This window comes from Perca fluviatilis, chromosome 6, assembly GCF_010015445.1.
Source record: "Perca fluviatilis chromosome 6, GENO_Pfluv_1.0, whole genome shotgun sequence".
In the NCBI taxonomy this organism is placed as follows: Eukaryota; Metazoa; Chordata; class Actinopteri; order Perciformes; family Percidae; genus Perca; species Perca fluviatilis.
In genome coordinates this window covers 26285936-26309682 of record NC_053117.1, presented here as the reverse complement: position 1 = coordinate 26309682, position 23747 = coordinate 26285936, and the positions used below count along the sequence as shown (strand labels likewise).

The 23747-nt window shown below is 39.3% G+C and overlaps 2 protein-coding genes across 5 annotated transcripts in view; both read right to left on the bottom strand.

Annotated features, from left to right (window-relative positions):
• Positions 1 to 2054: 2054 nt before the first annotated feature.
• Positions 2055 to 13932, bottom strand: LOC120561147 (histone acetyltransferase p300-like; the record flags this gene model as incomplete). The annotated part of the gene is given in 11 exon segments (XM_039804116.1): positions 2055 to 2089; positions 2235 to 2332; positions 2425 to 2546; positions 2653 to 2806; positions 3021 to 3163; positions 4274 to 4389; positions 5304 to 5455; positions 5902 to 5977; positions 6572 to 6645; positions 8603 to 8648; positions 13595 to 13932. Coding segments are annotated over 11 exon segments (1342 nt in total), but the record flags the coding sequence as incomplete, so codon positions are not given.
• Positions 13933 to 18216: 4284 nt separating this feature from the next.
• Positions 18217 to 23747, bottom strand: part of slc23a2 (solute carrier family 23 member 2) — a 42340-nt gene continuing 36809 nt past the window's right edge. For all 4 annotated transcript variants that reach the window (XM_039802420.1, XM_039802421.1, XM_039802423.1 and 1 more), the window contains 6 exons: positions 22757 to 22913; positions 21991 to 22138; positions 21772 to 21877; positions 20889 to 21156; positions 19978 to 20073; positions 18217 to 19666 (listed from right to left, as the gene is read on the bottom strand). In XM_039802420.1, the coding sequence (XP_039658354.1) occupies positions 19389 to 19666; positions 19978 to 20073; positions 20889 to 21156; positions 21772 to 21877; positions 21991 to 22138; positions 22757 to 22913 (1053 nt within the window). In that variant the 3' untranslated portion in view covers positions 18217 to 19388. The remainder of the gene's footprint in view (positions 19667 to 19977; positions 20074 to 20888; positions 21157 to 21771; positions 21878 to 21990; positions 22139 to 22756; positions 22914 to 23747) is intronic.

Genomic DNA, 23747 nt, shown 5'->3' with positions numbered 1-23747 from the left:
CTATTTGTACGTTCAGTTTGTATTGCTACAATACACCACTGGCTCAAAAGGTGGCCAAAGACTGTTTCAGGATAGTTTTTGTTTTTCTTTTCAGGAAAATAGGCTTATTTGATTTCTTGCGGAAGTTTGATGTGAATATTAGTACCACTCTTACGTCTGTAGCGGTTAAAGGAACAAGCGAGCATTAGAGGTGCGTGATACATACCCTTCTCATCTCCGTCGCGTTGCTGTAAGGATGTCTGGCGGCTCCAGCATTAAGCTTAGCGCACAGATCCTGCAGGTTACTGGTTCCAACTAGCCTACTGCTCCGAATTGGCGGCAAAATGCGCCAACATGTTCCCTGGCCCGTAGTGATTTGTAGAGTCTGGCGTGGCACAAAAACAACGTAACATGAGACACAGCCGCGTGCGTATCGATAAACAGGCGGGGCTATATTCTCAGACAGGCTTGCTGGGGCATATCGCTCGCGCCCAAATTACTATATTCTTCGCCTGAAGAATATAGTTCCGGTTTGTTTCACGGTTAGAGGTTAAGCTCTGCTCAAACCGCGATTATTTTAATGCCTTTAATGACTCTATCTAACATGTAAATGGGCTATATTAGCGTTATTGTCACTTATTCGAACAGTAGGCTACTGGATCCTTCACCTGCCTGTTCTGTTATGGGCTGATGCCGCTGAGGCGGTCGGTCAGCGACCACCACTGGAGAGAGAAGGCTTTAATCAACTTTCTAACTCTGGGGGTTGTGAATAAGCTAAATTCCCAATAGGTCGGTGTCCTTTAATATGAGCTACAGCAAACGGGTAGCAAGTGGCATAGCACAAAGACTGGAAACAGTAGGAAACAACTAGCCTCTGTCAAAACATCTGCCTACCAACACCTCTAAAAGCTCACTAATTAACACTTTTGTTGTTGGTTGTTCTGTCTGTTAAAAAATAATAATAATCCCTGTTAAATCCACAATTTATAATTTTACACTTGAGATGACATTATGAGATACTACTTGTTAATTAGTGAGCTTTAGAGATGCTGATAGGTGGACCTTCAGACACAGCCAGGCAGGTTGTTTCCAGTCTTTGTGCTATGCTAAGCTAACCAGCAACTGTTATACAAACATCCTCTGGTCAACAAACTCTCTGCAAGAAAAGGTTTCCCAAAATGTCAAACTATTCCTTTAACTTCAATCATAAAATGTCCTTAACATTCAATGTGAATACCTTCAGAAAAACGGTTGTCTCCATCAGACTACCAAGAGACCGATGGTCACCACATGAGAAGATTATGTGCTCACACAATCTTTAATAATCCCTGCAGTGAACTTCTCAGATGAGATAAAATGGAGAGGGTCAATTAAATATCCTTCAATTACAATATTTAACAACAGCGAGGACCATAAAAGGCACGCAGCCTTTGAGGGCACAACTGTTTTCCTTCGTGGTCTGGGCGGTTTCACATCAACAGAAACGGTGTGGTCTCATGTTGTTCTATTATACTTTTCAGTAAAAAAGAGAATTTCCCAAGAATTTTCTACAGGGCGATAACTTCAAAAATATGTTCAAAGTTTGTGCGTTTTTGCTTGGAGAAACCTTCTAACAGGCACTTTATTAAGACCATATTACATGATGTTTGTGCTTTAAATTGATTTGGGATGTCAGCTTGTAATCTGAATGGTAGAGACAAAAGACAGGATGTCTCATTTTAGGCTCATTTTGCAAAATGCACTGCAGAAAGGTTCAAATTACTCAGGACAGGAGTAAAGGAATGTCTTTCTGAGTGTACTGTATGTGATGCCAAAGAGAAAAGGGGATTGGGTCTGAAGACTATTGCTGAGATGGTCCCACTCAACATGCACATTAATATAGCATGTTAAAGTTGTGTGTGTAAGATGATTGATTGGATGAGCCAGGAGTTCAGGAGGAGCAGGATAATCGCTGAAACACATACATTAGGGTGTAGCGGTCACTCTCTCAGTCACAGCTGGGTGGAGGATGTGGTACTTCTGACAGTTTTAAGAAGCAGTTCACATACACGCCGCCCCCTCTGGAAGACAACGGAGCTGCTTTTCAATTATACACCGCAGGTACGTATACCTGCAAGTACAAGCATACAAATGCAGAGAGAAGAATTAAATGTGTGTGTCTGCGAAGATACACTTAATAATAATTTAAATACTATGTTTTGTAAGCTCAAAACAAACTGATGCACATGTAGAAGACTGTGGCCATTTTCTTGTACCTTCTTCTGAGTTTCTGCACCTCTCTGTCCTCCTCCTCCTTCAGTTTGGTGATGAAACTCTGCAGGACTGGCATTTCAAACTTGATATACTGTGCCACCTGGTGGAAGGGAGGAGAAATCGAATGACAAAGCACAAAAAAAAAGAGAGACTAATTTGTGTACTTCAGTCACAACAAATCTAGTGACTTACATCATACGTGACTTCTTCTCCGAGGTCTTCCTCCATGAGGAAAACCTTGCAGACCTGCTCACATGGACCCTGAATCACTCTCAGCACCAGAGGATAGTCATTTCGCTTCAGTTTCACACGCTCTGAAACATCAACACATCCACATAGGCATTGGTTAACAGAGCCAAAAGAACAACTAATGTACTGTACATATATACCGTCGCAATGAACTAAATAATTCACAGTCACCTCCACTTGCATGGACGAGGTAGAGGGCAAAATCATCTGGGCTGTTTTCAATTTTAAACTTGTTGAGGAGAACTCGAAGCACCTGAGGTGTCCTCATGCAGCTGTTGATCCGAACATTAGTCATCGAGCCGAAAGAAGGAGTAAACACTGATGTCTGAGAAAAAAACATTAGAACATGAATTTAGTTTCCTCTATAACTTTATGTGTGTATATTTGTGTGCAGATATACACACACAATTGTTGCCAAATCCAGCATCTGTTTAAATGTAGCACATAAACTCTCTGAAACTAACAAATGTTTACATTATTTGCATACATTTATCAGACTTTCAAGGGATCCACTGACAAATACTTGGGACTGGCATCACCTTATGGTTGTAGAAGTGTCCATTGATAGAGAAGCGATGGCGTCGAATTTTCCTCTGGTCGCTCGGTGACCGTCGCTGGCCCCGTCTCAAGACGCCCGCATCGCTCTTAGTTCTGAGCAGCTGAGCAGAGCTCTCACTGTCTTCTGTCCAATCAACAATCATTAATATCAGTTATTATTCAGTGTCTTAACATGAAAAGAAACTTGTTGACTTTGATTAAGAATTAACAACACTGACTATTACTGCGATAAAAGGCATATTTTGGGCGTGCTGTGTGTTATTTGCTAAGTGTTACGTTTAAATGGTCAACATCTTCACACTGAATTTAATCACACCGACATCATGACAGTATGCGTCACCTGGAAACAACTGGAAACAAAAGAGTATTTCTAATATTCAGATAAAGACAGGATGAAGCAAATATGGGAGAAATGCGATATTTTGTATCACCATTGTCATATTCAAACCTCCTTTAAGGGTTGAAAAAAAGAACTCTAAAAAGAACTCTGGACAAACTACAAATACGACTTTAATTTCTTCCTCACGCAAAGTCGCCATGTTGGAGATAAGAGGTCTCCACCCAACAGTGATGGTATGTTTTTATAAAGCAGCTGAGGGTTAATTAGATATTTGGTCCACAGTTAATTTGATCTTAGTCTCGCTTTGCCAGACCTTCCTCTACAGCGCTGTGGAGGAGGGTCCGGCTAGTCCACACAGCATTCCGGGATGGAAGAAAAACGGGCTCTGGTTTGTTGGCATTTCTTCAAACCAATCGCAATCGTCATGGGCGGCGCTGCGGTGCCGCTGCAAAATATGGATGTGTGTACGTTCAAAAGGTGTTTTAGTCGTGCCACAGAAAAAATTAGATTGGACAGATAGTCTAGCTAACTGTCTGGATTTATCCTGCAGAGATCTGAGCAGCAGTTAACCCTAGTCCTCATAAATCGATCAGAGTTTAATATTCCAACACAAAGAAAACTGAAGGTAATGGATATCCGGCTGAAAAGAGTGATATCCCGCAGAAGGCAACGGAGCAATCCTGGAAGTGGAACATCTTGGATATACACTTAATGACGTAATGCTATGTTTCTTTTTTCTTTTGTCTTGGGAACTGAAAAAAAGCTAAACTGTATTATTTATTAATTCAGTTGTTTTGGGATTGATATATGATGTTGTTCACTTGATCATTATTATAGCCAAGGGAGTGACATACAGTATGCTACCATATTTATACTATCAATAAAGCCTCTCACCTTCTGCCTGCTCTTCCATCACACCGTCGTCCTCTGGTTGGCTGTCAGGTTCTGTCACTTCTACTGTGGGCGGGCTCTGCTGTGTCGTTTGTTGACCATCTGTGCTGTTGGGGGAACTTAAAAACGGAGACAATAGAGAGTAAAAGATGAAGAGACTGTAAAAGATACAGACGGAAATATTTTGTAGATACAAACTGGCTGTAGATCAAAAACACTTTGATTGTTTTTGAGACAGAAGTGAGGGGAGTTACAGTATAGAATTGTGCAGTAAGTCATAATGTCAACAGTGTCAGACTTTAACTTTGGAGTAAAACATTACAACAGAAAACACTGATACAGAGCTGGGTCTTATTATAAGATTTCCTGTCAAGCAGCAGCATTTTGTTAACCACTTATACACCACAGGCGGTATGTACGTCACATCCCTGTTGATTAGTTTCAGCATGTGACAGCTGTTCCTCTTTGTTGATACAGTTTTTCTGTGTTCTGTGGGAGTATTTCCTTTGATATTTACAGTAATATTGCTTATTTTTTGACTGATGTACCAGCAATATCAGTATGGATTATTTGGCCTCTTTGGAGCTTTCTGTTTGAGAGGTTGTCTGTATATTGTTTTGAAAACTCACCAGTTAAAAAAACTAATTGCCAGACCTGTTTTTTGTTGCCAACGGGTGTCCAACCTAATAAAAAGCAACTTTACAGCTGTGGTGTTGATGTTATTTAATCTATTTCCTGTAAATTAGCTTCTAATGACGAATGGGATTACAGACCTGAAAATGGGGCTTCAAACCTGTTGACACAAGCTTGGGGCAAAATCCAAAACTGAGCCTGGGACATGTGTTAAAAGGTTCACTTTTGTCTAAGGACCATTGCCAAAAGGATTTAGCAAACTGTGGAAATCAATTATTTAATTTAACTTCATTATTCATCTGACAAACGAGACATAATCTTTAACTGCTCCCCCGCTGACCTGCTGTGTATCACCATTTCCGGTCAGCGATGTGTAACAGGATCTGTCTGGACCTCTTACCCTTGACTGTCCAGATTGCAACCCGAGTGCCAGGACGTAGAGGAGGGGGGCGGTCGGATGCGCTCGTGGTCATCCTGCATCTGAAGCCTGATTGGTCGCCGCAGACCCCAGAAGATATTCAGCAAACCCTCGACAATCAGCTCCCCCTCTTCCTGTTAAGAGAGAGGAGCTGTGGTCAATGCACACACACACACACACACACACACACACACACACACACACACACACACACACACACACACACACACACACACACACAAATACAAATACAAATACACACAATGGACCGTTATTACCCCTTTGGGATACAGTGTGTAATGGGTAGGGTATATTAAATTGCAAATGACCGAGAGAGAAAGTAAAAGGGCGACAGGCAGGCAGACAGAGGTGAAGAGGAGGATAAAACATAAAAATAAGAGCGCGCGCACACACACACACACACACACACACACACACACACACACACACACACACACACACACACACACACACACACACACACACACACACACACACACACACACACACACACACACACACACACACACACACACACACACACACACACACACACACACACACAACTGTAAATGCCCACCTCTCTGTGTCTGAGCTGCAGATTCTGTCCTTCATAGTAGAGGTTGTACGTCTTCAGATGTGAGAGGACGGTTGCCCTGGAGACAGAGATTTTGAGTCAGTGAGTAGGAAATGCTGTTTAAAAAGGAGCATGCCACTGATTTTACATGTTCACATATCTACTTATAGAGACTTGAAATATGCTAGAGAAAGGTAATTCTGTTTGGCTACAGAATCCCAATTTGCCTGGCTGTCTTTAGGTAATATGTTGGCTTTTTAATGAGGTTTTGATCAGAAAGCACTGTATCATTCATATTTATATATATATATATATATTTTGAAGTTGGTGACCATCTTGGTTGTTTTATAGTGTCTTGTGAGGCTACAGTATATGGGCTGAGCACCATGTGGTACTCACTTATACCTAAGTCAAGTTGTTACATACTACATCAATCAAAAAATGTATGTATGCTTGGAAAATGGTAAAGTATGCAGAAGTTTGTTATTAACCGGCTGAAAGTTGTAAAACCAGTGTTGTACTTTAACTATTTGACACACTGTTATTTTAAACCATAGACTGAATATTTTAACATACACATACCAAAGGTTAATAAAGGGTAAATAAACTGGTACAGTATATGCAGGTGTTTGTATAGGTGTATGTGTGTGTGAGAAACAGCGTTAATCCTTACTTCCTGATGAACTTGTTCTCTCCAATCTGAACCCCGTACTCTGTATCATCCATTCTCAGTAAGCATGAGAGGAGCTGAGACAAAGAAGCAACACAGAGTTACTAGATTTTCATCCATCTGATTTCAGTCTCATGACTCCTCATGACCAGCAGCGAGCAACAGACATGAAAACAAGAAGCCTGGAGAGGAGTAGAGATTAATTGCAGGAAGAGGAGGAGGTAAAGCCCCACAAAGTAAACAACACAATCTGATCATATCTAGTTTCCAGTCAATGCATTTCCTTTAAGAGACCAATCAACTCTGAGTTAACGGTTTAAACATTTGGTGTGTGATGGAGTGAGACAGCTGCTCTCCACACTCTCTTCCTCCTCTTGCCTACAATATTTCTTTTCTTTCCTGTCACCCCTTTAATTCTCTCCTCATGTCTTTGTCTCTCTGCACACATGCAGCTGTTTTAAATGGCACTCAGCCATCACCTCGTAGAGTTTTTCTTCCCTCTTTGCTAAATGTTTGTGTGTATCTGTCTTTGTGTATCTGCAGAGGAGGCAGGACAGAAGTCCCAGGAAGGAGATAAACAGGTGGATGACACATGTGCCACCTGCACAGCCAAATCATTTCAACTGCTTAAACATTTATCTCTCAGCAAGCTATCATATCCATGTATCTATCATATTTGTATCTATACACAGTGTAACAAAAATGAAACTAGAAGGACACTCGGAGAGTGCAGACCTCCACCAAGGCATGCCCTATCTCAAAAAGGTAATGCAGTGAGAATTTTACCAGTAGGGACCTCATTTTCCCGATTATTCCGACACCACATGAATGCAGCACAAACGCCCTATCGCGGAATGTTAATGAAAGTTAAAAATAATTTGTATATCTGCCCCGTGATTCGGGTCTGCTCCAAAGTTTAATGGGTTCTTCCTTGGCCCATGCTACACCCTTCCACCAGGTTTCATGAAAATCGGCAGTAGTTTTTCCGTAACCCTGCTGACAGACAAACAAACCAACAAACGGACAAATGGAACCGAAAACAAATAACCTCCTTGGTGGAGGTAATAATTGAGGAAAGAACTGATGACATTTCACAACTCATCCAAGAGGATTCATCTCCAACTCTAAAAGTTTGGACATTTTATTCCCTGGACAACTGAAATAAATATTGTTTGCTCTTTCTTTGTATTAGACTAGTCATGTTTGTCCACCACTTACTGAAATATCAAAAAAATGATAGAATGGATTGCCATAAAATTTGGTAAAGACATTCATGGTCCCCAGAAGGTAAATCCTACTGACCTTTCTGCTGGTGCCATAATGAGGTTGACAAGTTTTAGTGAAATATCTCAACAAATCCTGGGTGGGTTGCTATGAAATTATGTGCAGATATTCATAGTGTTAATGACTTTGTGTTGCTCTGACTTTCGCTTAAAGATTTCACTTATCCAGTAAAATATCTCAACAACTACTAGATTGATTGGCACACAATTTTGTTGAGACATTCATGGTTCCCAGACAATATATCCAAATTAAGGTGGTGATCCCCTGACTCCTCTAGTGCCATCATCAGGTCAAATTTGTCTAGTACTTTGGTTTATGACTGAATACCTGCAAAACTGTCAGTCTCAGCTGTACTTTGTGTTTAGTGCTAATGAGCAAATGTTTGCATGCTGAACTAAACTAAGGTAAATTACCTACTGAACATCAGCTTGTTAGCATTATTATTGGGAGCATGTTAGCATTTACACGTAGGGTAGTCTAGTGTATTTTTCTTACAGTTTATTTTCATATGCTATCAATATAAATGAGCACACTTTTAAACTTGTAAATGCTGTGTAATCCACCACAGTAAACATCCAGTCTGCATTCATCTTTTAATGTTATATTATTGTTGTTACAGTTTAACCGCAGAGCCCATTCAGTGCCTCTATAACATATCAACTAACAAAGTATTAATACTACAAGTCAGAAAGACATTACTGCAAATAAATGTGGTATGAATGTCAGTTACAAGACTACAAGTGGTCTTACCGTAGTGAAGACTGTGTGGTCTTGTTGAATCACCAGAAAGAGGGAGCTGCAGATGTATAGAGAGAGAGAGAGAGAGAGAGAGAGAGAGAGAGAGAGAGAGAGAGAGAGAGAGAGAGAGAGAGAGAGAGAGAGAGAGAGAGAGAGAGAGAGAGAGATAGTTAAAGGTTAAGGCAGGTAGACTCTGTATGTATCCTCAGGTATTAACAGTTTTGTCACTCAGGTGTCGGTTTCAAGCGTCTTTTCTTGTGTGACAGCAAACAGACGAGAAAGAAGTGGGGGCGTTTAAAGGAAGTGCTCCCCTTCCGTTAAATCACTTCCTCCTTTCAGTCACACAGGAAACTGACACTAGTCCTGACACAGCCTAAAACTTCCTCAATTCAAGCAGCACAGATGAATTATCATGCCACTCAAACAAAGAGTTACACACACACACACAAATTGCCCTCTTTCCTGATACTGATTAGACACAAACCTAAACATTGTATAGTAAGCAAAGATATTCAAAACCTGACAATCGGAATAAAGTAGCAACTTTAAAAAAAACACACACTGCTGATAAATAACCTGAGCCTGTCAATCTCTGAAATAAACGTGTTCAGTTTTTGTGGACACATTAAATATTAAACACCAATCAGCCCAGCCCCATGTGAAGGTCTATCAATATTTCAGCACCTATATTAGCCCTGGCAAGCGCACAAAAGCTCAACCATTCAGCTACACAATGGAAATCATTAGTCTTTAATATTGCAGTCGTGGTCAAGGGCGTTTGTGTTGGTAGACTCATTAGCGGGTGATGCCAGCGGTCAGAGACTGACATGTGGCCGGCTGTCAAACCAAGACAATGTTGTAATTGTGTGCCACAAGACCAACGCAAACTTTAACCCTTGTGTTGTCCTTCGGGTCCCGGTGACCCGAAGGACAACACAAGGGTTTTAATACAGCACCTTGGTGCTTTTTTGTACAGCATTTTGGTCAGCTTAAGCTGTGTTTAAATGTGCTCTAGAAATAAACTTTACTTACTTACTTTACAAGAGACAGGGTTTAGAGAGCAATTCTCAACAAAGTAAACGGAAGTACATAACCCTTGTGTTGTCCTTCAGGTCACCGGGACCCGAAGGACGACGAGGAAGGCTACAGCACATTACAGTTAGGTAGGGCTCAGTACAGTTTAATACATTTTACTACTAGTGCCAATATGATACCAAAATATTTTTTAGATACATTTCTCTTGAACATGTTTTTAATTAACAAAAGAAAACATCTCAAAAAGCCTAAAAATGGCAACATGTTTAAATCAGCAATTAAGGCAAACAAGACTATGAGTCTGACTAGACATTTGATGCCAATACCTTGTGCTACAATTCCGAAAAAGTACTGAGTTCAATAACCAGTTCTAGGAACATAACCAGAAAAAAACTAATTCATTCCTATGGCAATAACCCAATTAAATATGGTGTAGGGAGGGGTATGACTGAAGGAATAGATGTGAAGTAGGATAATGTGCAGTAGTTTTATTTTATTTATTTATGACATTGTGCAATATACTCCTTTTACTGTATTCTATTTATTTATGTGTTAGATAAATAGCGCTGTAGATGTCTGGTTCAATGTTTGTGTTGTGGATTATGTGTCAGTATGCCTGTACTGTACAACAAATTGCCTCTCGGGGACATTAAAGTTTTCTAAGTCTAAGTATTTTAGAAATACTGAGGTCATGATTCAAAATCCCTCCAACACAGACACCAAAAAAATTTTAATAATAATTTATTCATTTATTATTTATTTAGTTACCTGTTCAATTATATTTTCTGTATTTTCTTTCAAAATCGAGGACTAAATGCTGTTGTCTAATATGAACTGTTTAGTTGGTTGGCCCGAAATAACTCAAATTAAAATCTATAGAGTCTAAAAATAATGGCATTAGCCTGAGAAATACCGACCATATCGGAGTTTCAGTTGAAGAACGCAGGTTGTTAAAATCCCAAAGTTCACAGAAAAAATACCTGTGTCCCCAGGTATGTAATGAGGTATTGTATTGGCAATCATAACCACATAACTTATTATGTTTTTGTCAAAGGGCATCTTACAAATCTAGTTTGGATTGGAAATATTGCCTCAAAGTACCACCAGTTACCCTCAAAACATTGTTGCAGTATTGATATTAAAATCTAATTTGTCAGTATTTTCCAGCTCTACTATAGCAGACAATCCCTTAAATTAACATACTTACATAATACAATTGATGTAGCTTTCATAAAGCAACGGTAAATACCTTAGACTTTTGTACACCATGTTCAGTGTCTTCTCAAGATTAAAACCTGTAAAATTGTTTTAATTAAATTGATGTTTAACCAAAACAGTTCCAACAATTAATAGCGGTTATCCATTACAACCAGAGCACATTGTCTGTGTGGAAATGATCTGTGTGACATTTAGACTGCAGAAAGCTGAGATCTCTGCTTTTTGTTTTAAAGCCAACAGCAGCATATAAATGCAGCCAGACTGACCCACAGCTGACCCAGTCCTGTTTCAGATCAGGGAGCTCTTCTCTGTCCAAATGTAGTCCTAATTTACTCCCTGAATCTCTCTATGCCTCATTACAACATCAGTCAACCCTCTGTATCCATCTTCCCCTCTTTCTCTTTCTGTATCTTTATCTCATTTGCCTTCATCTGCTTAGTTGTTTCGTACCTCACAAACTCGATTTATTTCTTCTCCTGCTGTCTGGACTGTTTTTCTCATTCAGCTTTCTCCTCCGCCTCCTTCGGGATTCCCTTGTGTAAGACTAGAAACCATCCACCATGCTATTCAAACTCATGACCACAACTTCCTGAACACCCCCCCCCCCTCCACTCTCTCTCTCTTTTATTGACACACACATGCTCGCTTGTTTTCTGCCCTCTTGCCCTGTTGCCTCTGAACCGCCTCTGTTCAAGTTTTGGGCTGAAATGGATCATGAATAGCTCCAAGGTCAGTGTAACGCTTATCAGTTCAATTTTCAAAGCACAAACGGACATTTGGAAAAACAGAAAAATGGGTTCAAATATCCAATTTTTAATTTTTTTCCACCTTGACAAATAAAAAAATTGGATCTTTAACCTTTTTTTTTTTTCCAATTTTCTGTTTTTTATTCAGAGGATCAGAAATTTAAAAAAATTACAAAAATGCGTCTGGGCTCCAATTATTCAATACTGCAATGGTATTCTCTTCCTCTACTTTGCGGAATATGCAGGTCATTAACTGCATATGGACCAAAAAAAAAAACTAAAAACTGATAAGACTTTGGGGTCAGAGGTGCACCTAATGGTTTCGATGGGGGGGGGCGTAGATAGGTGCAACGAGGGAGAGAATACCACTGCAGTATTGAATAATTGAAGCTCAGACGCAATTTTGTAATTTTCTAAATTTCTGATCCTCTCAAGAAAAACAGAGAATTGGAAAAACAGTTTAAAGATCCAATTTTTTAATTTGTCAAGGCGGAAAAAATGATATGTGAACCCATTTTTCTGTTTTTCCAAATGTCTGTTTCTGCTTAGAAAATTGAACTGATAAGCGTTACACCGACCCTCCAAACCTCCTCCTGTCTGCTTTCAAACCCACCACCTCCCCTGCCTCCAGCCTGCACATTACTACAGCTCTGCCTCACTATTGTCACCATTGTCATAGCAACACCAAAAACATCTGAGAACTAGCCCACAACCCTGAGCCAAAAATAGTGTGCATGTTTTCTGTGTGTGTGTGTGTGTGTCCTGTTCCTCATTAAGCATACTGGGGTTGTCAAAAAACATTGCAAGAATCTAAATATGGCTTCCAGATTCTCAAGCTGAAACTATTGCTGCTCCTTAGTTGACTGTAGAGCTGCAACATTAGAAAGAAGACATTTATCTGCAACTATTTTGATAATAGATTAATCATCATTTCAGTTATTTTACAGCAAAATACTCACTTGTTCCAGCTCTAAACGTGAATATTTTCTAGTTTTCTCGGTCTTCAATGATCTTCAGGTGTTGGACTGTTTAAAACTAAACATTTTTAGATGTCATGTCACCACGGGCTATTTTTGCTTCCGACTGCAGCCCTAGTTGACTGGATACTTTATTAAAGATTAAAAGTACACTCAGTTGCTAGTTTATCAAAAACTAATGCAGTGTAGTATAACAGCCCTGCAAAGAATCCTACCTATAGACCAATGTTCAGTTTATGATTGGGTTTTCTTTATTCAACCTTGTGATCATTTTGGAGGCTGCTGTTTAATTGTTGTATTATTATTATTATTATTATTATTATTAATACTTTGTTCACTCCCAATGTAGTTAGACATAATATCAGAAACTACCATACAGTTCAATAAACACCTATCTAAAATAGTTTCAATAAAAACTGAGCATTGTAACAGCATGAAGGTAGACTTCATTGCTGGGCTGTTGTACTGCATTAGTGTTAGCTAGCTAGGTGTACCTAATAAACTGGCAGCTGAGTGTACATTACAAGCCAGAACATTATTTCACTTTTTGGCATAGGGTCTGTTCTAAAGCACTGTCTCTGTCTAGCCAGCCTGATGTGTGCTGAGAGGAATCTTAACTATCCATTGCTTCAGCTTCTTATGTAACCTGATTTAGGCTACTAGCACGTACACACACACTCCCTGCTAGAGACAAAATGTGATAAAATACAGAATTTCTATCATTTTCTGCTCAAGATTTAGGCTAAAGTGTTACAGAGCATGCATGTGATTCAAACCAAACTCGCCTCATATTCGAGATTTTTAGTCGATAAACGTGTCGCCCGTTCTTATTATAAAATAAATAAATGTTGCTATTTTGTATTCAATGTTTTACAAACATTTTTAGCTAAGTATTCTTTTTGTACAAACAATCTACACGCTGTCCACGTCGCCACATCAACCCAGACATCATCACAATCAGCCTACTGAGCTACAGCGACGCTTCTGTCCGATTCCTGCCGACTTTTGGAGATCCTATCTCGGCTCACCAAACCCGGTGGACGAAGGCTCTCCGGTTCTCCTTTTCCACCTCCTCCTCCCGTTTTTCCTCTTCTTCACCGTAAAAGGTGAAATGTCCGTTAACGTTAAACTCCTTGTTCAACTCGCTAGCTCTCCTGCCGTTGGAAACAATCACTGGGGCGCGTGCATCAAGGAGGAGGAGAGCACGAGAGGTCCATCTGCTGTGGCGGAGCTCGCGGTAGCGTCGGGTGGCCGGGAGCCAATCAGAGCGCGACCCTGACGCCCCTTTGTTCACGCTGCGTGCGGAGATGAATGAAAACACGAAAACAATGGGAGCCGAGCACGCGCACACCATCAGTCCGGTTAATATTCAGTGGAACCCCAAATTTACTTTAAGTGATAGACGCGAATACAAAACATTTAATGTCAAACTCTGCCAACCCATTAAAAAATGTGAGTATTAAGATGCTACACAAACAAATGTAAGTCTTGTAGCAGCTTCCGATGAAAGCTCAAAATAAGAATGAAATTACTTTTTGATTTTGGAGCGTTAGTTGGATAAAAGAAGAAATCTGGCATGCATTTGGTGAGTTCTAATGTGCGATTTTCACTACTATGATGTTTCATAGACTTAAGTGATTAATCGATAATGAAAATAATCTTTAGTTGCAGCCTTAATAGCTCACTAATTCAACACTAAAATGTAATATTCAGCAGAAGTCATGTAGCATTGCAGCCCATGGGAAGTTAAAGTATTTAATAAAAACACTCACTGTGCATTGTGTCCCAGATCAGTAAAACTACATTTTACACAGGGACCTCTTTCAAGAGAGGGCTTCAACATTTGGTAAAAAGCAGGCCCCATATCACAGCCCTAGATATTGTGCAGTAGTGCATATTCCCAAACAAAATTACAATTACATTACCACAAACCAATTGCCAAACAAGAAAGCTGCAGCAAGTGCCACTTTATTTGGATTGTAATCCATTTTAGCTGCACAAGTAGGCTGTCCCTATAATCTCTATACATTTACAATAGTTTTTATATTAGGGTACCCACTTATTTCTTTGATGGCATCATTGAAGAACCTATAGAGATATGCATCTAAAAATATTGGTTTGGCTACATCTGCCCACCTGCCTCATGTCCTTTCACAACATTAAACTGGATTCTGTGACCGGACTTAAAATTTGATATTTAGGTAGTGAAAATGCTTTTAACATGGCCACACAGGCCTACTGTATTTCGATAGCCGCTATCAAAAATGCCAGGAAACTGCTGGAAAAATTAGATTTTCATAGCATTCATAGTGGTAAAAGAAACTGGGGGTCAGTAGTGTATATCTTTCTGTACAGCTCAACAAGATTTACATTTACTTTATAGTTTAACCAAACGGCTAGAATCTGACTGGCTACATATTTCAGTTTTATTATCAATAAAGACAATAGACTGCATTCATTTAGTAACATCTTATTAAATAGAATAAAACATTTTGTTGCTACAGTACAATTAGTTTACACAATTTCTCTTCCAGAAGGTTTAGCAAACTTTACTCCATTAAATATACATTTATTTTTTTGTTTTTACATCTATTTATAGTTTCTCAGCTTGTTCTTTATTTATATTTGTAATGTGTTAACATGGACAGAAAGCAATGTTAGAGTAAAAAAATACAATATGAAAAGGTCCTAACAAAATACACAAAAGGATTCCACCAAGCCACAGATTCAAAATAGGATATACTTTTTAAATAAAAAGTACAACAAAATGGTGTGCTTTCCAGCATGATTTAAGATTAAAAGTTATGATTTGTTTCTTACAAATATTTTCAAAAACATAAAAATGATGTATAAAAAAAACAAAAAACATTGAAAAATATAAAACACTTAATACACACAAGTATATTCTTCAGGTAGCACCCCCTTCAAAATAACTGAAAGGGATTGATGTATTGTGTTGCACACCTTAAGGCCACCTTCTTAAGAGCTGTTGGTTAAACTGACTTGTATGTAATTTCAAGGAAGAGTGTGTGTGCTTGTGAAATCCAAAGTGTTTTACTCTAACAACTATGTGAGAAACACATATGTACGTTTATAGGATCCTAAAATATGAAAGCATGATACAAACTGCAGGGTAAAAGCTAAAAACAAGTGGAAGCTTACTAAGACATGTAATGTTCATTTTGCTGTTTGGCGTTAAGGCAGGTTCACTCAGCTGACAATGACTAACAGGATCTTATTAAGGTGGCCAGCCAGTGTCCTTTCCTGCAACACTAAGAATTCCCAAGGAGAAAACCATCTACACGAAACATTAGAGGACACCAATATATTTTCACTGCAGGACTGACGGGTTAAACAGAGTGTGGAGGGAGGAGAGACGGGAGAAGTGAGTGCTGGCTGCATGAACATGACAGAAAGCAAGGTCACATGTGTGCATGCCTTGTACTAAAAAACTTCACTACAAAAATGTTGATGTTTGATATACGGCGTTCACTGCCAGAGCAGAGCACCACCGTCTGAAAATCTTTGCTTTTGTCCTGGGCAAACATTTTTATCATTTTTAGCAGAAGGCAAACATCTGTAAGATCACAAAAATACCTTTGAAGATGCAACCCACCCTCCGCTGGATAAGGGGTAAATTATTATTATTTTTTTTTAAAGTTAGATTTTTCTCCCAACGTTTGCATTATGTGACTAAATCACGAGAGTAACGCATAGAGTGCTGAGGTCAGAACTGGGGCTACAGATAACCGCGCTACCATAAACTAAGGCCCAAAAATCTTCAATCACAATCAGCCACTTATCTTCAGGTCATCAAACAAGACAACGTTCACACTTGATTATAAATGTGAATAAGCACATTTTAGAGTTTCAGGTTAGTACTTCTCAATCTGATTCCCCAATGTTTTTGGCACCATTACATGTGCAAACAGTACTTGTAGCAAAAAGGCCCTGATTACGAAATTTGACTAAACTATCAAGTTCCAACATTTAAAAGTGTTTCTTGTTTTTAAAACATCATGATACAAAAGGAATGAAATAAAAGCAGCTCACATTAGAAACCATCTTTAGAAAAAGCTTCTGCCCCCAGCTGAATTTCTAAACCGACTGTAGTAGAGGGCGGTCCATCATCATCATCGCCCCGATCTTTACAGGGCATGAACAAGTAAACTAATAAATATACTTTCAACGTTGTGCAGGAGACACCTGCTTCAAGCAATCCTTTAACATCAACTTTCTGCTCATAAATAAATAAATAGCTTTACCAAGAGAGATAAAAAATGAGGGATGAGATTTCAAACACATTTCTTAAGTTTCTTAATAGCGACAAATGCCAATGCTTTAAAAAGGTCCCATGGCATGAAGATTTCACTTTATGAGGTTTTTTAACATTAATATGAGTTCCCCCAGCCTGCCTATGGTCCCCCAGTGGCTAGAAATGGTGATAGGTGTAAACCGAGCCCTGGGTATCCTGCTCTGCCTTTGAGAAAATGAAAGCTCAGATGGGCCGATCTGGAATCTTCTCCTTATGAGGTCATAAGGAGCAATGTTACCTCCCCTTTCTCTGCTTTGCCCACTCAGAGAATTTGGCCCACCCATGAGAGAGAGACATCATGGCTTTCAAACGAGCAAAGTGGCAGTTGGTCAAGGACACCCCCCTCCACCTTGCCCCCCCCCCTCTCCTCCTCAATAGCTACAGACACAGAAATGGCACATCCTAAGGAAAGCTCATTGTGGGACTGGTTCTAGTGGCTGTAATTCTGCACCAAGGCTGAATTTCGGGAAAGAGACTTCAGATACAGTATTAGGGGACCACTAAGTCTATATAAAAGCATCCAAAGAGCACCATGTCATGGGACCTTTAAGAAAAGTTTTGGTATGTGGTAAGAGATCAATAAGGAGGAAATAAAAATAAAGAGCTTTTTTACATTTTGATTTAGTAAAAATCTCAGCTGGGCTACATATTTTGTAGTTTTGTTTTAGCAGTTATTTTTCTCATTGTGCTACTTTTTATTTTGACATTTACTAAGATTATAATGCTGCAAACTCTTTTATGGTGTTTTTTTTAAATTGCTGTTTTCCATTAAAAAACACAAGAGGCACACATTGTGGTCAAATTAGATACTTGCTGCAGGGTCACACCTGGGTTAATAAACTACAGGCTGCTGATGCTCCGAAACCTTCAGTTATTCCGCTAAATGTGCCGCCACAGCATGATCTACAACAGACATGAACAGTTGCTAGGCAAACATCAGCAGTTAATTAAAGTGGCATTAGAGTGGGAGGCGTACGGGCGACCGAGGATGTGAGGAGGAGGAATGTTAGGAAATTAGTCAACATCATTAAATAAGGGAAAATTTTCAATGACATCTGCATCACCTGAGAGTCGATCCACAGAACAAAATTGTATAAATATGACATTTAAACACTCTCAAACCCCTATTATAACATCTAAATACTCCATATCCAAACAAAACCACCACCTTTACTTTCAGTACAGTTATTTAACTGAACACAGTGATGGAAATACCAAGTGGGTTTGGATAGTGGCCGGGATGGATTATGTATGTGTAGGTCCTACATTAACACACATTACTGCTAAAAGCACCCTGTGAGAGAAGATCCACACAGAGGATCAGAGGTATCTGTATTCACAGGATGAAGACAATTTTATTCTCCTTTGTTTTAGTATTTATGTACTATGTACGGTTACTGTGTGCCATTAATGTGGCTTTTGCAGATGCACTGCTGTCAACATCAAGTATTATTAATTAAAGCTGTTTCATTTTTGGAAGTGCCTTCGTGTGTCAGGAGTAAAATAAGTAAAAATAAAACGTAAGTAAAATAAGCAAATTTAAATTTTTTTTTAAACTTTAATCTAGTTCCATAATTAAGTAAAACAAGTCAAGTTCCATTTGACTGCCAAATGAGACAAGGGTGTGTTTAGGAAAAGTCTTGTTAGTAACTGATGCATAATACTGACACATTAAAGACATGTAAACTGGGTTAAATTTGAGAACGTGTGAATATTAGCACTCTACTACATGGAAACAAGGAAAAATGGGGGATGTGAGTTTCTTTAGCGTGAGATGAGTGGATGTGATGTGCTTCTAAACTGGTCTCTGTGGAGTTTTACTGAAGAAATGGGGGTGCGAACTGCAGAATGACATTCTGCTTTGAACTCAGTAGGTAGTGCAAAAATAAAATTTCACAATCACTTTGCATGTGTAAGGGAACCTGACAAACCACGTCCATCAATCTGCATGATCCAGACGTGCATTGTAGCGCTCAAGCTAGTTTTGGTAAGGCTGTTGGTGTGTGAGCATGCGTGTGTCTCTAATGTGGTTGCATAATGAGTTTAGAGGAAAGTTATTCTAACAGAATTTGCATAATCCTCAATTGACAAAATCAAATCTACTATGCAGAATATGTTTTATGGAATTGGGCAGTCATCTTCGATAGTTTAATGTCCATCTGTCTCTTCCTGGATTAAAGTGCAAATAAATGTTTGCACAAACCTGTTAATTCTCTTGTTGCATACCCACATGGACACACACCAACTAACCTCTGCATGGCAACATCTTTTATAGCATGCTTTGACTTGCTATAGCATGCCTAAAATAGCATAGTGGGAAGTGGGAAAAGACTGACACAAGCTAAAGAAAACGCATACTGACGAGGGGGTTGGTGCATCCCATTTTCTTCCACACAATCCCGAATCATCCACCGCTTCTGTCCTCCACTCTCCCATCCTTTTAGTGTACCATACCTTGTTCCCCACATTGCAGCAACATTTAAGATTTTGCTGCATCAGCCCGTTTGCTATACACGACTCTCCCCCAGTGCTGTGCCTCCCTCCGCTCCCACTCCTCCCCCCTTCACCGCATCCCCATGTCCTTTTCTGCTCTTGCAGGCTTCCCGTATTCTCCCCCACTGGTAGCCTTGGAAGGTGGGGCTGATAGGGATGTACTTGAAGATGGGGTATTTGCGGATAACGTCCATTCCAAACGGCAGATCATACGATCTCATCCCTTCCAGTTCTGCTGCACTGAGGCCAACGCCTCGTTTCAGCTTCCCGATGCCTCGTTCTTCAGGGGTGCCTGAGGAGAAAAGGAAGGCAGAATAGTCTTTAAGCGTTCCCGGGCCAAATCGGATCTATAACCTCCCCAGCATGTTGCGCCCTTATATGTACACCTGTATCTGCTTGCCAATCACAGCCTCTCTTTTTAATGATTTTCTTCCTTAAAAATGTTTTGTGTACTCTAAACTATTACCATCAAAATCATCCAGCCAAAGACTTTATAACACAAAGTACATTCATGTTTTAGGGTGGATTTCTTTTAACATCATCAGTTTGGCACATAAAAAAAAAAAAAGAAAAAGAAAAAGGGGAGTAGATTAAATACCTTACCTGGGATAGTATTGTCTAAAATGAAGGCGACACAGCCTCCGACAAACATGGCAGTGGTGAGGAGCACATTCAACACTTGGTCAATCCCAACTATGCCTGAGAAATTTAAAGAGACATGGGCTTAGTAACAGAGTTAAATATGTATTAGTTTCAGTATTTTTTCAGTTCCAGCCACAATACAAACTGTATTCTGAAACGCTAACCAACCTCATTTCAGTCATGTTAGTTGTTCAGTTGATTAATTCTCTCAGACAGTTTGTCCACGACTTTTTAACCCAGAGTAACTAGTCTGTGTGTGTGTGTGTGTGTGTGTGTGTGTGTGTGTGTACTAATTGTAGCTGGAGGTGCAGATGAGGAAGAGTTGGGACAGAAAAAATATGCCAAGTCAGTCATGCCTGCACACTTTGTCTTCAATAAACGTGATACAGAACAAACTAAACTAAATGTAAATACTGTCAGAAAAATAGGAAATTAAAGCAATTTCCACCACCTGAAACACATCTATGTTCTCACAATATGACATGTGTGTGGCCGAGAAGTAACATAAGAAATGGCACACATGATCAGGGAACATTTGAGACTCAACAATCTGTTACAGAAGCCTTTCTAATGTCACCACACTGTAATGTCAAAAGAGATGCAAAACCGATCCTAGTTTTACTTTGGTTTTAAATGCGTAAACTGAATATGTTAAACAAAAGTAAAAAAAACTCAAGTATGTTCCTACTGTTTATTGCTCACTACAAATAATGAATAAGAGGTCCACTACAAGGACAGAGAATAATGTGCAAATGATTATTTAAAAAGCTCCATTAATTATTACTGAGGTAAATGTGACAATTAATCTTAATGTTGATATCAGATGGTATTGCCCAGCCCTAGTATATACAGGACCTCTCCACTTTACTCACCGGTGACCAGCGGGTTCTGTTTAAGGTAGCTCGGCAGCATCAGACCGAAGAAGATGGAGAAACCCAAAACAAAGAGGTTCCTGGAGGAGTTGAGGTCAACAAACTGCAGGTTGGAGAGTCCCACCGCTGTGATCATGCCAAACAGGGTGCAGAACAGAGCTCCCAGGACAGGGTCAGGCAGAGAGGCAAACAGGGCACTGAATTTACCCACCAGCCCCAACAGCAGCATCATGGCGGCTCCATACTGAATAACACGTCTGCTGCCCACCTGGAAGACCAATAAGAGATTAGAGGGTGCTAAGGGAAAGCCAGTCAGGGCAACATATATTTTGATTAACAGTTAATAACAGAAAGCACCATCTATTGCATAGCACATGCTAATTGTTGTGAGGACGCTACACATTTACAGTTAAATAGAACATAATATACAGATTATATATGATTATTTTCATTAGGAATTTATTTGCCGAGAGCCCGAAGTAACTTTGTCAAATAGCTCGTTTTGTCCAACCAACAGCCCCAAACCGGAAGAGGTTAAATTTCAAAATGATAAAAAAGCTTGGTATTTTTGCTCTTAAAAAATTATTCAAACAATTAAAGGATTATCAAAGTAGTTAATTTAATTACCAATTAATTTTCTGCAGACTAATCAATGAAGTGACTTATCGCCTCAGCTCCGGTTTCATTATTTGCATAATTAAGCAATCATGGTAAAAGAAATACAACAACTAAATGGGAGTGTGCAGGAAACTAAGAGGCTTACACAGTCCTCTTCAATCTTTTTTTTTTATTTATTTATTTTTTTTTTAGAAAAGGTAGCATGTAGTCAAAAACAAAAGGCAGGATAAAGAGGAAAAATTAAATGAGTGCAGGTGTGTGTTACCTTTGTAATTCCCAGGACGCCTATATTTGGACTGGAGGAGGTGGAGCCATTTCCTGTCCCGAAAAGCCCATCCAGCACACAGGAAATACCCTCTACAAATATCCCCCTACACAGACAGCGTAAAAACAACACAATTAAAGTATCTTTTAGACAGTAAATTCACAAACATATATTAGAGAGAATGAGGAAGAACAGAAACAAGATAAACTGAAGAGTTACCTATTAATGGCGTGGATGGGAGGTGGAGGAGCACAAGAGAGTCGCGCACAGGCGTAGTAATCTCCAATCGATTCGATGATGCTGGCCACCACTGCACTCATCATGCCGATCACACCTGCAGCTGTTACAGTAGGAAAGCCCCACTGGACTTTAGAGGTAAAAACACAGAGTGGGTCAGAGCTGAGAAACGGCTGCAGAAAATATCTTAAAAATTACTTTTGTTTCATTTTGAATGTTAGCTTTACACTTTTCAGTTTAATTTTGAAAGTTGTCCTAAGGATTGTTTAGTGTGATTTACACTAATATCTGCCTCTCCCCAAACCATTTATACAGTAAACTGTATGTAACATCATTCCATTGTATATATTATGCATTGGTTTCTGTCCATATTGTGCATATCACAGAGGCATTCATATGTGCTATACATTTTGTATATTGTTTTGTTTATTTTGTGTATCTCACAGTTACAACCCTTACTACAAAAACAATAACAATCTTTTTTTATCTTCATGGACATTTTGACCCGACTAGATGATAAACTGCATTCCATTGTACTGGCATTTACAGTGTGCAATAAAAAGAACGATAATAAATCTAATCTAATCTTTAACACTGAGATTATTATTCCTCACTAGCTGACTGATCCATGCAACCAAAACCATGGCTACCTGCAAGCTGCGTCGACAACAGTTTATGGATAACAGGCATAACATCAACAATCCTTTCAAACATCCTTCCTCCTCCTCTTCCTCGCAAACACACTTACAGGGATATGGGATCTTAAACCACGGTGCAGCTGCAAGGATTCCTTGACGTGCGTCTGTGCGGGCGTAGTAGCCATACTTGCCTACCTCCGGCGGGAAAACGTCAGTCACAGTGAAAATGAAACACAGCAGCCATGACACCAGGATGGCCATGATTATCTGGGTGAAAAGGAAACACTTATCAGACATAGATAAAGTGAAAGACATTTTACCTTTTATCTAATCCTGAATCCTTGTGCCAGTAATCTCTTAATATATATGCCAAATATTTTTTTTTCCTCTCTCTCTTTTATATATATATATATATATATATATATATATATGAAATTGTAGTAGCTAACAGAGCAATATCATAGTAGGAGGTGTGTTTAAATTCCAGTTAGCAAAAAACTACTGTGGTTTAAGTTAAATATCTTCCGCCATAGTTCACCTCTTGATGTAACAACATGGATGAGGGAGGTATGGGTGGAGGTTAACAGTCCTCTACAGCTCTGTATTGAGTGCTATATTCACAATAACATGCCCAGTTTTGATCCAATAAAATGTAAAGACCAGATTTAAATCCTCCTCATAATGATACCCTGCCCACATATTTAGTTTTACTTCCAAACTTTACAGAAGATAAAGACACTCAAATTTCCATTTCACTGTGACTTTAAAATATTTTAGTATTCATTCAACACATTTTAACTCCTAGAGAATATTTGTGAAGTTAGGAACTGGTTTTAAAGTGTTGCACTGTGTTGCCAGCTTACATGACTATGCTTTCTTAAAGTTAAGAGTTTTTATTATTTCATATATCACCAGCAGAGGGCAGAAAAAGACACCGAGGCATGCGAGAGGAAAACGCTCAACCTCCCAGGGAGAATGAGATCAGCTCTGTTGAATAATTTGTGAATTAGTTAGGAACGTAGTTTGTGGTGGAGGCAGGGGGGGGCAGTTGTAAGGAAACCAAGGTTAATTAATTAAAAGAGAGCAGAATATTTAGGTAAA